The sequence below is a fragment of the Sinocyclocheilus anshuiensis genome, unplaced genomic scaffold (assembly GCF_001515605.1).
Source record: "Sinocyclocheilus anshuiensis isolate Anshui unplaced genomic scaffold, SAMN03320099.WGS_v1.1 scaffold1272, whole genome shotgun sequence".
NCBI lineage: Eukaryota > Metazoa > Chordata > Actinopteri > Cypriniformes > Cyprinidae > Sinocyclocheilus > Sinocyclocheilus anshuiensis.
The window spans coordinates 6895-24941 of NW_015547713.1; the positions used below are offsets into that span (position 1 = coordinate 6895).

The following is an 18047-nucleotide window of genomic DNA, read 5'->3' on the forward strand; positions in this document are numbered from 1 at the left end:
TCAGCGTGGTATGCAAGACTCTCGCTCTCTCTCTTTGCATGTGTGAGAAACACAGCGCTATCAGTAAAGTGACGGCGAGTCGTGCGCCTTCACACTAGTTTACGGTACGTCAAATACAGGTGCACTGCGTGCTACATACTGCGCATCCATTGAGTACATGACATGATCCATTGAGCGCATCCAAATAGTACAGATCGCTTGATGGAGAACGAAACTCTGAAGCGCTCAGTCAGCGTGTTTATCGAGTGAAAATCTGTGTTGAATGCCTCTCACACACATACTGGCGTGTAAAATCTAAGAATTTATTAGCCAATGGCTAATGTTAGACATTATTTAGTCGCCCAGAGTAAGATTTAGTCGCATATGCGAGTGATTTACTTACAATAAACATTCTATACAAATGTGCAGCCTTCATTTAAAGCACACACAAACACTCAGACCACTCACACACAGAGACTGGAGATCATTTTGTGCACAGAGAAACATTCAGGAGAACAGAAACTTGTTGTCAGTGCTGCCCCACAACATTTATTAGTTAATTTGCTTTGCTACTGAAACACTACGCTACATTAAATTTCTCAGCAATGAGGTGGTAATGTTGCAGTTTTTGAAGTAAATAAACTTACATGCACACACACACACACACACACACACACACACACAAGTAAATGTTATAATTCATTCAAATAAATATAATCTTACCACACTACTTTATCTCTGTGTCTGATTTAAAGCAGGCAGAATGTTATACCTGGAAGCCGTAACTGACAAAAACAAACATAATTTTTACCTTTCCGGTCTAGTTTTGCACGGCAAACTCAATAACAGATTCAACCTGTCAGTGCTGGCAAGTGACCATGGTGTAAGTGGGATGATACATGATTTTTTTCATTATTTTTTTATTTATTTATTTAACACCTAACTGTAGATAGATTGGAAAAATACATCCACAGGAATTACAGGAATTACCAGTAACACAATGTATAAACCACTGAAATTTAAGATTTAAAAATCATTTAAATGTAAAACAATTAATACAAAATAAACAACAAGTTATATAAGCACTTAAAATCACAGGCTTATTTATTATTTGAGATCTGAAATATTAAAGTGTGACAAACATGCAAAAAAATAAGAAATCAGGAAGGGGGCCAACACTTTTTCACACCACTGTATATCACCCCACATTGTGCTATCCCCTCTTCTTGTTTTCTATCTTATCTCACCCTTTTCTTTCTGTTCTCTCTCTCTCTCTCTATCTCTCTCTCTCTCTTTCTCTCTCTCTATCTCTCTCTCTCAGAGAGGGAGGTCAGAATGATTTAGAGTTGTTCAGTGCTCATTCCTGCTGAAGAGTCAGACTAGAGGAGTGCAGCTGTGGATATGAAAACCCTCTTGAGTTAACAGCCTGTTTTTCGTGCTAGAGAGCTCTTTAGTTAGCCTTTTTTTTACATTTATCTATTTATTTCTTTTTTCCCTATAGCAGTCTTCTCTCAGTTTAGCGAAAAAGGTTTCTTTATCTTTTATTTACTATTTTCGGGTAATTGTTATTTTTCATGCATGGTCCCTGCACATTATGATATGATATTTGATGCACTAAAATGTATTTTAATCAGATTTGTAGACTTGTCTGAAAGCAGCGGCTCTCATTTACATCTCCCTAATGATGTGAGTGTCAGCAGTGCAGAAGAGCTGACGCTGTGTTTTTATTTGTTTATGTAGTGAGGAGGTGAGCAGACATGGCTTCACGGTCATCGTGGATATGCGAGGATCCAAATGGGACTCTATCAAACCTCTGCTGAAGATCCTACAGGAATCGTTTCCCTCCTGCATCCACGTCGCTCTCATCATCAAGCCTGACAACTTCTGGCAGAAACAGAGGACGAATTTCGGCAGTTCCAAGTTTGAATTTGAAGTAAGGACTTTGTATATTACGGAGTTACATTTAATAAAGTGATAGTGAATAAGAAGTTCTGTTTTTGGTAGATTCAGTTAGATATTGTATTGAATTTGTCTAAAAATCTGTTGTGTGAGATCACAGAATCTTTCAGGGAAATAAATAAAAGAGAAAACACAGTCTACTTATGTTTTACTAGAACATTCCATATTGGTGGTGCGAAAGTAGAGCTGTCAAAATTACTTCTGACCTATTTCATCAGAGCTGAGAGGAAGACGCATGCAGTAGTGTTATATTTAATCTGAAGGCTTAATCTCCCAAAGGAGGTTTCTTAAATTAACACATCTAGTGCAGCACAACATTCAAAAGTATTATTACATTGTAATATATGTGTAATAGATACATACTAAGTGTTTATAACTGCATCACATATATGATTTGGAACTGTTTACGCCTAAACACTAGAAAATACTTCTAATTGTACTGATGTAATGCAGACCAGACTGTGTTGAAGTTCTGGTCTCTATCCACCATCAAGTCTCAAGCGTCCACTATTTCCTCATGTGTCTGCTGTTGTCTCTAATAACATGACCTGAGCTGCAATCTCTGGAATGTTTTTCTGGCTCCTTTAAGGAAAGTGTTCAGTGTAACTGATCCAAAAGGGTTTGCATTCATCATCCAATCTGTGTTTAATTGCATTGTTGTTTTAAATAACAACTTCAGCTTCTTGGAAACCTCCCACTGAGTCACTGACAAAACTGTTTCATTCAGAACCCAGAACTGCCAAAATATTGTCATACTTTGCAGTAATCTGTTTTGGTTGTTGTAAAGATGTCACAAAGATGCCTCACCCACATATAAAACAATACATTGTAATATTAAATTGCAAAAATGAAGACATGGCCAAAATGCGTAAAAAACAAACAAACTAAACTTTTCATTTGCAAACTATTAATAGTCAAGCAGGGTCACACTTTAGTTTGGGGACCAATTCTCACTATCAACTAACTAGTAACTACAACTTTTACCTCAATAAACTCCAAATTTGCAGTTTATTAATAGTTAGTAAGGTAGTTATTATGTTTAGGTATGTGGTAGGATTCAGGGATCTAAAATATGATCATGCAGAATAAGGCATTAATATGTGCTTATAAGTAAGGGATAATCAACGGCTAGCCGTGCATTTAAAATCCTTTAATGTGGAGGCAAAGAACCGCCCGACGCGAAGTGCATTTAAAACCCTTTAATGCACGGCTAGCCGTTGATTATCCCACTTATTCCATGGTCATTTGCCAAGTTATAGACAAGTTAAAACTAGTATTGCTCTTTACACCACAATATTTGACCGAATGGGTAAAAATGACAGTTATTTTCGTCAGTTACGGCACGTTAGCGCTAGCATTCTGCCCGCTTCAAATCATACACAGAGATGAAATAGTGTGGTAAGACCACATTTATTTTAATGAATTATAGCATGTATTTCAATTAATTATCGATCGATCGAGAGAGAGAGAGAGATGACAGTTGTGTGTACCTGTGTGCTGCGTGCTGCGTCTGCGCGTCTCTTTGTACAAACAATTACTTCAAAAACAGCGATTTTACCACCTCGTTGCTGGGGAATATAATGTAGCGATCTAGTATCTAGGCTATTTTATTCATGAAAATCACGGGGAAGCGTTGACAACAAGTTTGTGTGTGTGTGCAGCGCAATCAGCGATCTCTGATCTCTCTCTCTCTCTCTCTCTCTCTCTGTGTGTGTGTGTGTGTGTGTGTGTGTGTGCGAGTGATGCATCAATGATGAGTGATTCAGTGATGAATTGATGAGTGGTGCATCAATTAAAGCAGCGCATTAATATAGAACGGTGATTAAACTGACATGGAACTACCTGTGCATTAAACGGTTTTACTGCATACCTGCCAGCCAATCAGAATCCAGTATTGAGACAGACCATGGAATATATACTCCGAAAACCCTAATAAGTTGACTGAACTCGATTGTGTAAACTTTTTCCCTCAATTGAGTAATGTGGTATCCCAAAATTTAAGTTCACTTAAATTAATGGCCTTTTGCACTCTATTTCAAATTTTAAGTTCACTTGATTTGTTATTCGTATATTGTACTCCAGGATGACATAATTAAATAATTGTACACCATTTTGAATCGAGTTGTAATATTTTATTAGCTAAACAAACGCAAAGCTTCCACTAAGAAAAAATAGTTCAAGCAAGAGTACAGCACCGACTGCTGTTACCCGAATGAGCCCATGTTATTAGCTTTTACCGGTTGTTATCGAGGGATAGCATACCTCGGAATGTCGCGACCAATCAGAATCAAGTATTCCACAGAGCCGTGTAATAATATAGTATAAATTTTGTGATGATACAAGCAATCAAGCATTTGAGATTTACTGTATAATATATATGCCCTATGAGATTATGTATATGGATAAAGTTGGACATACTTATATGTCTTAAGGCCAATTCACACCGCACAGACAAACACCAACAAACAAGCTGACGGTTAGATTTAATTAGTTAGTTAGAATTTTATGAAACATAACTGTCATGTTCACACTGCCCCAACAGACATTGACAAATGCTGACTGAACATGTTCACTCAGGAGAAAACAAACCCCAACCAACGCCAACAGATGCCGACAGGGGTAACACACTAATCAGACAAAACCCAACACACATGTTTGTTGGTGTTTGTCTGTGAGTTGTGAATTGGCCTTTATATGTATATTTATAAACTAAAATTAAAATGAAAATTGAAAATATAAAATAAATGCAATTCAAAATATTAGTAAATAATATAATTGTATATAAATAATAGTGGCAGCATTTAAGGGCATTATAGAGACACTCTAGACTGTCCTCAAAAGCTAAAAAATAAATAAATTGCAAGTTAAGTCTTTTAATTTGGAGCGCTGTTTCTGTGCCATACAGAGTTACTGCATATGTAGATAGGTAAAGTGTTCCATTTTCAGTTAGGATGAAGTTAAACTAAATGAAAATGAGAAATGTTAAATAGATGAAATCTAAAAATCTGATACATTCAGAATATGAACCTAAGTGTCCTACTTTCATCTTTTCAGACCATCATGGTGTCCCTTGAGGGTTTAACCAAAGTGGTTGATCCTTCCCAGCTGACTCCAGACTTCGAGGGCGGTCTGGATTATGACCACGAGGAGTGGATCGAAGTTCGAGTGGCCTTTGAAGACTTCACGAGCAATGCCGCTCGCATCCTTTCCCGTTTGGAAGAACTCCAGGACTTGGTGTCCCAGCGGGAGCTGCCGTCAGACCTGGACGGGTCTCGGCGTGCTATGGAGGAACACGCCTCCCTGAAGAAAAAGGTTACTAAAGCTCCTGTGGAGGAGTTAGATGCTGAGGGTCAACGCCTGCTTCAACGAATCCAGTGTGAGGAAAAAGGCAGAGGAGATATCCAGGGATTAGCTCCAAAAGTCCAGGCACTTCTGGATAAACTCCACGCCACACGACAACATCTGCACCAATCCTGGCACATGCGCAAAGTCAAACTGGATCAGTGCTTCCAGCTGAGACTCTTTCAGCAGGATGCAGAGAAGGTATGAACATGCATTATTATATGTGAAGTTTAATAGGGAGAAAACTGGATAGTTTTACGTATAACATAGGACTAGGACCATAACATAATATGGAAGATATAACCTACAAAGATACTTCTTATTTATAATTTATTTAACTTTGTGTAATGTTATAAACATTTTGTCTTTAAAATCCTAACAAAAATACACTCCAACAGTACAACGTGATACTAAATGATTAGTGTGTTCATGTATTTGCATGCTACCAAGTTGTGGGGCGCATATATATATATACATATATATATATAATCTGTGTGTGTATGTGTAACAAAAAATCGTATTGACCCCAAACATTTGAACAGTGTCTGAAAAGTAAGGTAAATATTTTGTACCAGTCTTTTATAGTGATATACAAGCATTACAGGGAAAGCCAATTACTATTTATATAATGTTCTAGCTATTTTTTTTGTTTTGAAATAAATAGTCAGAATTTCTTAAAAATGTAAATAAATAATACAAAAATACAACAAAATCATTTGATATAAAAGTCAACAAATAATACCAAAGATTAGCAAGACTTTATGGAATCCTTTGAAACTTCACTAGTCATGTGAAGTTTCAAAATCAGGAGCAAATCCTTTAACACTTCACTAGTCATGTTTTGAGGGTGCACAAAAACGTTAGTACAATGCTGTTTCTTTATAAGAGTGAAGTTGAAGAATAACATAAAAACAGCATTTCATAGTCCATGCCTTCCATTTTTCCTCTCAACAGATGTTCGATTGGATCGTCCATAATAAAGGCCTGTTCCTGACAACCTACACAGAGATAGGACCCAACCATCAGCATGTGCTCGAGCTGCAGACCCAGCACAACCACTTTGCAATGAACTGCATGGTAAGGGTGTGTCCAGTGGTCCAGCAGTAATATGTGTCACCACCTGAGGCATTATAACAGTGTAGCTTGATGTGTGTTACATCATTTAAATGATGTGCGTTTGTACACGTGCCCTGACTCACTTAGTCATGCAAGAATGAATTTTCTGTTGTCATATAATAGTCATGTCAATATATGCTTGAAAGGTATATAATGCCACAGGAGAACAGTCATGCGCAGATACTTAACGTCACATCACGTGTGTGTGTGTGTGTGTGTGTGTGTGTGTGTGTGTGTGTGTGTACGTGTACGTGACCCTGGCAGACATGTTAATCACCCTCAGTAGGTTTCAAAGGCAGAGAGTTTCACAAGAAAACGGCATGGCATCAATCACTGATTTTCCATCTCTATGGTCTCTTCTGCCATCTGCCCATCCATATCTAAATGTAACTGCTGTTCAGCCAATAGGAAGAGTCCACAGCATTTATCTTCTTGCAGTGTGTCCTCATTCAAATGACCAGTGTAGTGCTTTCATATGTTGGGAATTCATAGAGAATGTTCTTTCTCAAATTTGAAGGATATAAATCTGGTAACACTTTTAACTTTCATTAATAAGTCATTAAACAGTAATAATGATTTAATAGACCAGTAGTTGACATACATTTATGTTTGAAAAAAAAAAATATATATATATAAAAAACATCTTTAATCTTTAAGTCATTAGGTTTAATGACTTCAAACTAGATTTTTAGATTTTTCAGGGAAAATTTAACTGGTGCTTGCCCTTGCAAAACATAAAGCACACTTTGGGTATCATTCCTGAAACACAGGCAGAATACATTTGTGTGCGTGTGTGTGTGTGTGTGTGTGTGTGTGTGTGTGTGTGTAAATCATTCGTAAAGCCATTCAGATGTAAATCTTCATATTTATGAAATTGTTACTTGCTCCCAACTGTGCTTAAATTGGGCATAAAGCATCAAAATGTTTTTGGTTTTTTTAGGCAAACTGATGACATTGCATTTTGATAACACGATTTACCATGATAATATATAATAAAATTAATTGGTTAACCATTGAGTTAAAAGCGAAAATAAATTTCATTGATAAACTAAAAATAATTTATTGATTTTTTTTTAATGCATTCTGTTTACCAATAATTGGAATTCATTAACATACGCATGTTTAAATATCAAATCTAAAGTTTATGAAGCGTTCGCAAATCCAAGGGATAGTTTTTGGGTCCAATTTACACCCAAATTACTCAGAATTTAATTTCATGAATAAGGCAGTTACATTTATTAGTATTAAAAGCAACAGTGTGCTATTTATTTGATTATTTTTATTATATTCATTTTTGTTTAGTTTGTATGAAAACATTTACATAAACAATTAAGAAAAAACCTTGATATAGTAGATATAGAAATGAAACAGTTCTAGATAAACAATTAAGAAAAACAGGTCACACTTTATTTTAAGGTTCAGTTCTCGCTATTAATAAACCATTAACTATGACTTTTACTAACTAACTATGACTCAATAAACTCCTAATTTGCTGCTTATTAATAGTTAGTAATGAAGTTGTTAAGTTTAGGTATTGGGTAGGATTAGGGATGTAGAATATGATCATGCAGAATATGCTCTTTATAAGTACTAATAAACAGCAAATATGTTAATAATAGGCATGCTAATACTAAAGTATTACCGAAGAACACTATAGATATGGACACAAAACAGATTTGGATAAATAATAAAGAAACATAAGTGTGGAAATAAAGCAGATTTTCAAACATGTAAGAAAACAAACAATATAAATATGGAAACAAAATAAGTGTAGATAGTAGAATGTTACTGCAGCATGAAACTCTAGATGGCGCAGTCCGATAGGTCTAGCTCAATCTGACCTGGCAACATCATTGTCACATGGCAGCTGATTGGTTCTCTCCTGTATATCGGTAGCCAATGAGCATACTGCTCAATATTCAGATACCTGGCCTTTTGTTTGCTGTAGCAGTTTGCAGCGCATTTCAGAAAACCCTCCAACTTCCCCAGCTCCACCTGTATAGATCTGCTACGGGGTGATTCATGTATGCTATGGTGGTTATTCATATGTGTTATATGTGCAGCAGCAGTATTTCTTACATGCTTACCGCAGCATGTTGTGGATGTACTGGCAGTAGCAAGTCTCGGTACTTGCTCTGCCGCCGCAGCAGCAGCAGCAGCGTAGCAGATCTATTCCGCCAAGACCAAATACATTAACATTGTCATGTACATATTACCATGCCAATCCCTCCGAGAGTTGTCATGACAGAACTGTTATTATTACTATTTTCATGCATTTGTGTTCTCCACCCTCACTAATTTTCAGTATGCCCATAACTTTTAAGGTTGCAACCCTTACCAATTGCTAGGATGTTTTTATAGGTTTTCATCAGGCTCTTTGTTGCTCTTCTGTTAGTGTGTTAGGTTTGGCTGAGTGTGCTAAAATCACATGTCCTGCCTCAGCTGTGAGAACAGTCCACCCCCTCTCACGTTCCTATAACTGTGCACAACTTAACGGATGAAATGCTTTGTCAAATGTTTGCTTTGGGTTAGCCTGACTACCGGGCAGCCGGGAACACTACAGCCACCTCCTCAGGAAGTCCTGAGAGCCTTACTTCTGAGAGCCTATGAGGCATGAATGGACATAAACACTTTTTTTGTTAACTTGGTTATAGTGTTAGGTGCTTATTCAGGTTGTATTTTTTGATAAGGCGATAATGCACGTCTTGTGTTTATCGTGTTTACCACATCCTTTCTTACCTCACACAACTAAAATACTTTGTCCGGAGTGACTCTTTGATGTTATGATCACTGGAAACAGACTTCTGAAAACATTTTAGTTTTGTAATAAGCAATAATGCTCTGTTCTGATAGACCACTAAGACACCATTGGTTCCTACAGTTTAACCCTGTAAAGCCTGACATGTGTATGCAATAATAATAGTCAGAAATATAGAATTTTAAAAAAATTAATCAGTTTACTGAAGCTTTAGACAAAAAAAATTGCATATGTTTTTCTGTTGAGTATCACATTTGATACTTTTATGGCTCATATAGGAGATGATATAGGAGAATATGGCGCTCATACTCAAAGAGGGAAAAAAAAGTTTATTCAGAGGCCCAAACTGAGCAAAAAATATGCAATTTGGTGCAGTGACAGTGGCCAAAAAGTAAGATAAAAATTCTGATGCCATGTAATTATAATGAAAATCAATGAGATCTTTATAACAGTGTAGCAGACTGCTTACATAAAATGCACAGAAACATTAGATCAATAATAATAATATTTCAATAATATAATATTTTAATAATAATAAAATAATATAATACTAATAAGTCTCAGTAAGATGATATTTAAATGCTTATTTTTTATGATCAAAGCTCTAGTTTTTATTGTGGGAGGGCAAAACATACAGTACAATGCAATGCACTACATTGATGATTGGGAGATGTACAAATAAATGTTCCTCAAAAGCCTGATGTATCATATTTGATGCTCATATTTTAACATGATGTTTTGGAAAAAAAAATGTTTAAATATGTAAATATATATATATATATATATATATATATATATGGATAATCAAGTAAATTTAAGTTGCTTCACTCCAGTAAATATTCATCTTGAAATATTGCTAACTGTCACGGGAGAAAAGAGTCAGGATCCAAGTGCAAGTGCAAAATAAGGATTTATTTAGTAACCACAATAGACGGAGACAAAATGTGATCATAGTCCGGAGTCTCGGTCAAGATCAGGGCTCCTCCCGAGCAGCGTTCTTCACTCAACGCTGGCCTACCCAAGGCGAGGGCTGAAGATCCGTACCCTGGCTGAGCGTGAACTGAAAACAGAGAACTGACAAGGAGACAGGACATGAGATAACAAACCGACAAACACACATTGAACAGAACGCCCTATAAAGGCATCGCTAACGAGTTGCAGCTGGCGCGCTCTGATAGAGCGACAGCTGCCCCCACTAATGAATGACATACAGACACACACCCACATGACAAGACGGAGAAGGACCGCACGGACCCATGAACCGTGACAGTACCCCTCCCCCTAGGAATGCCTCCTGACATTCCCAGGAAGACTTACCTGACGATTAAATTCATCGATAAGAGAGTGGTCCAGTATGTCCCTAGCAGGTACCCAACTTCTCTCCTCCGGACCGTAACCCTCCCAGTCCACCAAGTACTGAAATCCTCGTCCCCTCCGCCTTGAGTCCAGAATACGTTTTACCGAATAGGCTGGTTCCCCGTCTACGAGACGCGGCGGGGGAGGAACCGGGACCGGCGGAATAATGGCTGAATGAAAAACAGGCTTAATTTTGGATACATGAAATGCCGGATGAATTCTCCTGTACGCTGGAGGAAGTTTGAGGCGGACTGCCACCGGACTAATAATCTTGGTGACAGTAAACGGGCCAATGAATTTGGGAGCAAGCTTATTACAGACGGTACGGAGAGGAATATTCTTAGATGAAAGCCACACTTTTTGACCAACGACGTAGACGGGAGGCTTTGACCGGTGGCGATCGGCCTGGGCCTTGGTGCGCGACCCCACCCGGAGGATGGCTTCTCTAGCCCTCTTCCAGGTGTGGTGGCACCTCTGGACAAAGGCGTGGGCAGAGGGGACCGCGACTTCGGATTCCCTACTCTGAAAAATAGCTCCGAATGATCAAAAATGCGGGATAATGCATCCGGTTTGATGTTTTTAGAACCTGGACGGTAAGAAATGGAAAATCGAATCGGCCGAAAAAAAGAGCCCACCGGGCCTGCCTAGAGTTCAATCTCTTGGCGGACTTGATGTATTCAAGATTCTTGTGATCGGTCCAGACGACAAAAGGAACCCCCGAACCCTCCAACCAATGACGCCACTCCTCCAAGGCCAACTTGACTGCCAACAACTCTCTGTTACCAATATCATAATTGCGTTCGGCGGAGGACAAACGGTGAGAAAAATACACGCAGGGGTGCACCTTGCCGTCCGTAAGGGAACGCTGGGATAGAACCCCACCAACCCCCACCTCCGACGCGTCAACCTCCACCACGAACTGCCGGGAGGGATCAGGGGCTATGAGGATGGGAGCTGAAACCACTGTGCTGCGATGTGTCCGGTGGCGCCACAGTATAAGCACAGTCCCTCTCTCTTACGTCTCTGCTTCTCCTGTTGCGAGAGTTGGGACCTTCCCACCTGCATGGGCTCGGGTTCTGGAAGAGAGAACACAGTTTTACTGGTGAGTGATGGCAATTGACTCTGTGAAGAGAACGGCGGTTCTCGGAGTTGTCGTGGAGCCCGCCTCCGCAATCAGGTGTCCACCCGAATAGCTAGAGCTATGAGTTCGTCCACCCCAGTAGGTAACTCTGACGAATCTATCTCGTCCTTAACCGTATCAGAAAGTCCAAACCGAAACATGTCCCACTGTGCCTCTGCATTCCACCCACACTCTGCAGCCAATGTGCGAAACTCGATTGAATAGTCTGTGACCGTGCTCTGTCCTTGGTGTAACTGGGCGAGAAGTCGTGCTGCTTCTCCACCCGAATAGCTAGAGCTATGAGTTCGTCCACCCCAGTAGGTAACTCCGATGAATCTATCTCGTCCTTAACCGTATCAGAAAGTCCAAACAGAAACATGTCCCACTGTGCCTCTGCATTCCACCCACACTCTGCAGCCAATGTGCGAAACTCGATTGAATAGTCTGTGACCGTGCTCTGTCCTTGGCGTAACTCGGCGAGAAGTCGTGCTGCCTCTCTGCCTGAAGCAGCATGATCAAAGACTCTCCGTAGCTCCTCAGAGAATGCCTGAAAGGAAGAGCAACAAGGAAGTCCCTGTTCCCACACGGTGGTTCCCCAGCTAGCCGCTCGTCCAGAGAGCAACGTTATCACAAACGCCACTTTAGCCTCCTCAGTGGGGAACGATGACGGTTGGAGGGAAATGTACAGCGAACATTTGGCCAGAAAAGAACGACATAACTGGGGTTCCCCAGAATAAAAGGCTGGAGGTGGTAGCCGAGGTTCATGGGTGCGGACAATCGGGCCCACCGAAACCGGTGGATGAAGCATGGCTGGTTGCTGACCTGAAGCCGTCTCTGCCTTTAGATGCTGGATCTGGGTGGTAAGCTCAGACACCTGAACAACCAGGGCCTGGACGGCACGCCCGTAGCCATCATCTGATCCTCCTGACGCTCCATGCGAATGTTAGTTTTATACAAAAAGTCCCTGAGTTCTGCCGCACTCGCTGGATCCATGTATTGGTCGGTTCGTTCTGTCATGGGAGAAAAGAGTCAGGATCCAAGTGCAAGTGCAAAATAAGGATTTATTTAGTAACCACAATAGACGGAGACTAAATGTGATAATAATCCGGAGTCTCGGTCAAGATCAGGGCACTAACAATATAAAAGTTGTTTTTATATTACCTACTAAAATCAGGAAAGATTTCACAGAACCACGACCAAAAAAAAAAACAGAATGCGTGTTTTGATCTTGTTTGTAATTAGGAATATTTAGAGAATTTTGGTGATGATACAGTAGGCTTGGGGTTAATAGCCTGCAGGTTCTGTGGCATTTGCCACATTTATTGACAGTAATTCAATAGGCGATTTATGGAGATGTCAATGTTCATCACATGGCACACTGGGGGCCTGGTTGTAACCTTTCGTAATAGACATGCTTAAGCAGCTACATCATTGAGTTCCAGGGGTAATGTCACCTGAGTGGAACGTTACGCTTGTCAAGTTGTAAATTAACTCAGCTCCCACTCTCTTATGAAAGACAATCTGGAGGACAACATGTAGAAAACACTCCTCTGGCTAAAGGCATTTTACACATGGCTGGGTAATCTCCCATCATGCTGGTGTATTGATTAGTCCCAGAGATATCCAGAGGGAGATATAATGTTCCAGACACTCCTTCTCTAATCATCCTGTAGTTGTAAGAGAAAAGAGGGTTTCTGTAATAATATTAAACCTGGGAGTCTGAGAATGAAGGGCAGACTGTACTTGCGTGACTCTCTCTATTTAAGTAGACTGCAGGGTCCAGTACTGTCATGAAGTGTGAGGAAGGCTTTTGTTCTGCAGTATGTGTGTTTTGGCTGTGTTCAGGTCCTGTAATATGATCTGTGTAAATGTAGGTACTGTAGAGCACTTCCTTCGTCTGTACTCATTTTGAGCTCAAGTGACTTGGCATTTCAGTGTCTGTTTTAGGGGTGAGATAATGCCTGATGGTATTGCAAAAGTTATTTATATCCAAAATGTAGTTGTTCCAGGTGCTTAACCAAAATACTTATGATGAAAAAAAAAAAAGTAAAAACAATCATCAGAGCAGTGTATGTGTGAATTAGTATTTTTATATGGTATTACAACAAAACATAAAAAATAAATAAATAAATAAATAAATACAATGTAAATATAAAAATGGAATGTGTGTAAAATAAAATTAAAATGTATACGCAGACACTACCGTTCAAAAGTTCAAAAGGGAACAGCAATAATACTGTTTTAAAGCAAGGATGTATTAAATTGATCAAAAGTGACAGTAAAGGCTTTTACATTGTTTCTAATAAATAAATAAATGTTGTTCATCACAAAATGTATCTCAGATACCACAAAAATATTAAGCAGCACAACCGTTTTCAACTATGATAATCTTAATCTTTAGAAATGTTACTTGAGCATATAAGAATGATTTCTTATATAAGAATGAAAACAGTCAATTTAAATTATTATATTATTTCACAATATTACTGTTTTACTATGATTTTGAATATAAATGCAGCCTTGGTGAGCATAAAAGACATCTTTCTAAAACATAACATATATGTGTGCACTGTGCAGATACAATTTACACTTTGTTCGGTGTCATTTCTGCAACAAACGTGATTCTTGAGTTGTGTAAATTTATGTAAATCATACAAACTGATTTTATTTGATGTACCCTCCATGTGAAAGTCAATTTTGCTAATAAACCACAGGCTGGTCATTGACATGACAATAGCACCTATAATATTTAGCATATGTTTAGCCAGAGTTTACTTTAAGCTGCTTTAGATTTACATGAAAATGAGAAACCAGAAGCTCTTAATTGTTTCCATGATGCGATCCACAAGGCCTGTCATACATAACAGAGAGATTTGATGAATTTGGGTTTACTGGTGCATATCTATCTTCTCCGAGCAGCTCTGAAACCAAGCTCGGCGTGAGTGAGTGATATAGAGAGTTAGTAACCCTATTTTCCATCCTGACTTCATCTGGTGGAAATACATTTGTGCATGTGGGCACCAGTGGCTTGTCTTATCTACATATGCAGGCTGGATTATTTAGAAATGGTCATCTTTAAAATGAATTTTTTATTTATTTTTTTATTTTTTTATTGACAACAGATTTAGTGGGTGTGCACATCTGCACATGTGCACAGTTCATAGAATTATCCATGGGTGAGTGTGTGTGTTTATGTGTCGTATGTTAATGTGTAACAGACGGGTGCACCGATTCACATCAATAACAATAATAAAAAATGATAAAATTACTGATATAATCACCATAGTATTGTGCATCCATTGCACATTGTATTGCACTCGGACTTGATATAAAGCTAAGGGTTCAAAAGTTTGTGTGTGTTTTTATATGTGACTGTTATTGCTCCAGGTTTTCACATGCATGGACACGACAATGCAGTTTATTGTTGCACGCAGGCCATTATCAAACCCCCATCAGGTTTTCATCTGACAGCTCTCTGTGTATTGATCCTCTACCCTTTTGAATGCCTCTGGGCTGTGTAATTAGCCCCATATGAGGAAATAGCATGGTAACCAGAGCTCTACGTTCTACCAGCACTCTCATGCACTAGACTTTAGTTCTCCCTAAAGAACATGCATACCTCAGATGCTCCCATTACGTCAGAGAGCAAACACTTGCTTTCTCTGATTATGTGATGTGTTTCCAGGTGAAACAGAGTATTTAGGTGGAAATAATGTAGGGTGGAGCTTGATTCTATCCAAAGACTGATTGAAAGAAACATTGGATAGGGAAAAATTATGCTGTGTGGTGTTACTGATTAATATTGTTTTCCCCAGCCACTGAAAATGTAAACATTTGGATTTTCTCTGATGTGTTCTACATATTTACTGCAATGTGTGATGATTTATGAAAAATATTATGCTATCTAGCTGTCTAACTCAACAACAATTAATTGAAAGTATTCATTTCTTATCATGAAAACGTGTATTTTTAATACTATAGAAAAGAAAATGCACATTGTATGATAACCATAAATTTTTATACCATGGCATACTGTGACTGGGTCTCGTTTTATATCTGTTAAGATATTTTGTGTCAGAGCTATGAGCAGTTTAACATGCTGAACGTTTGTTTACAGTGCATTTTCATAAGTTGTAGTTTCAGTTGTTAAAGGGATAGTTCACCCAAAAATGAAAATTCTGTCATTAATTACTTACCCTCATGTCGTTCTAAACCCGTAAGACCTCCATTCATCTTCAGAACACAAATTAAGATATTTTTGATGAATTCTGAGAGCTCTCTGACCCTCCCATAGTCAGCAGCGTCACGCGGATATGTTGTTTTCGTTCAAATCTAAGCATAAACAATTTAGACAACGTATCCGCGTGATGCAGCTGACACAGAATAGCATACGCTGTTTACGTTCAGTGGATACTCTCTAAAATGGCACCAGGGTGATGTGGAGGAGACGAATTGTGGAATAAAGTCGTTATTTTTGTTTTTTTTGCATACAAAAAGTATTCTCGTAGCTTCGTAAAATTACGGTTGAACCCCTGATGTCACATTGATTTTTTTTAACCGATCTCAATGCTACGTTTCTGGACCTTGATTGTGGTAATGACATTGTTGTCTATGGGAGGGTCAGAGAGCTCTCAGAATTCATCAAAAATATCTTAATTTGTGTTCCGAAGATGAACGGTCTTACGGGTTTAGAACGACATGAGGGTGAGTAATTAATGACAGAATTTTTGGGTGAACTAACCCTTTAAATCACACTGGAACATTTATTTAATTGGCTGAAATGGGTAGACCTGAACTCTAACCATAATTGTTCCTCTTGGCCAGTACCAGTACCACATACCCCTTGTATAGTATAAATATGTCCCAAAAAAAAAAAAAACCTCATTCAGGAAGTTATGCAGTGTATACAGAACTCAGTGTTTCTTGTGGTCTTTTGCAGAATGTGTATGTGAACATCAGTCGGATCATGTCTGTGGGGAACAGGCTGCTGGAGTCAGGTCACTATGCAACCCAGCAGATTCAGCAGATCTCAGGTCAGCTGGAACAGGAGTGGAAAGCATTTGCCGCTGCACTGGATGAGAGGAGCACGCTGCTGGAGATGTCTGCTAACTTCCACCAGAAAACTGACCAGGTGAGGCCTAAATGTGCAGACGCATGTACCTACAGATACATTGAGTGGCCAAGCAAACTGATGCATTGATGATGATGATGATGCAGTGTTTGTGTTAATTACTACAACTAATAACAAACAAAATTCTATGCAACATATCGTCCAGATGCTGTAGTAGCAAAAATATTCAGCCAAATCGAGTTGCCGAGTAAGTATGTACTGTATGCTAGAAAGGATTTCAGATTTTAAAGAATGATGTGTTGTTCACATACTTCAATTTTAAAGCCTTTACACTAGGGCTGGGCGATAAATCGATAACGATAATTATCGCGCGATATAAATTTCCTCGCTAAATGATAACAAGGGTTTAATAAATGCTCGATATAATGTTTGCGGCAAAGGCAGAACGAAAGAGCGCTAGTCATTTGAAGCGTTTATCCGCTCGGATCAAAGTTAAAAAAGCAGCGCAAGCTTCACCAGCCCTGCATTCCATTCGGAAGGGCTCATCCCTGTGCCCTAATCCCTTCAAAGGGTTTACCCTTCGGAGTGAGAGCTTCGAAGGGTTGAAGGGTGTAGGGGACCAAACAACTGTTTCTTGAAGTGCCCTTCTGCGTCATCATCACATGCCTACACGGAGGTGCCGTCATCATGCAAAGAATCTGCGCAAATGATCATGGGAGCCCGAAGTGTCCATCAGTTGTACCCTTCGAAATCCTTCATTCCGAAGGGCCCTTTGAAGTGGCCATGTTTCTTGAAGTGCCCTTCTGCATCATCATCACATGCCTACACGGAGGTGCCGTCATCATGCAAAGAATCTGCGCAAATGATCATGGGAGCCCGAAGTGTCCATCAGTTGTACCCTTCGAAATCCTTCATTCCGAAGGGCCCTTTGAAGTGGCCAGTTTTGAGCACTTAGGTTTGGAACGACCCTTTAATATGGCGGCCATGATTGTTTTCACTCCGAAGTGCCCTTCAGAGGGCAATATATCCCATTTGGAACGCACGGTAAAGCAGATGCTTTCACTCGCTGATGAGTCTCTGTCATGTGACCACTGAACAGTGCTGTGAGATCCAGTGTGAAGCGCTTGAATTCAGTGAGGAACACAAATCATTCTGTTTACAGCCAGATGAAACAGCGCTGACAAACAGCAGAAACACTGTGCACAATGATACAGTCAGAAGACTTTTTAATCTACAAATCGCCATCATTTACTGTAGTAGACGGCCACCGGGACAAGACCACAGGAACCAGTTGAGTCCTCTGCTCAATGTGACTTTGCTGCAGCCTGGAATTGAACTGCTGGTTT

The 18047-nt window shown here is 39.3% G+C and overlaps 1 protein-coding gene across 1 annotated transcript in view; it reads left to right on the forward strand.

Annotated features, from left to right (window-relative positions):
• The first annotated feature begins 1476 nt into the window (after positions 1–1476).
• Positions 1477–18047, forward strand: part of LOC107704091 (triple functional domain protein-like) — a 78684-nt gene continuing 62113 nt past the window's right edge. The window contains exons 1-5 of the mRNA XM_016506935.1: positions 1477–1507; positions 1720–1912; positions 4993–5481; positions 6235–6357; positions 16570–16761. Coding sequence (XP_016362421.1) covers positions 1760–1912; positions 4993–5481; positions 6235–6357; positions 16570–16761 — 957 coding nt within the window. The 5' untranslated portion in view covers positions 1477–1507; positions 1720–1759. The remainder of the gene's footprint in view (positions 1508–1719; positions 1913–4992; positions 5482–6234; positions 6358–16569; positions 16762–18047) is intronic.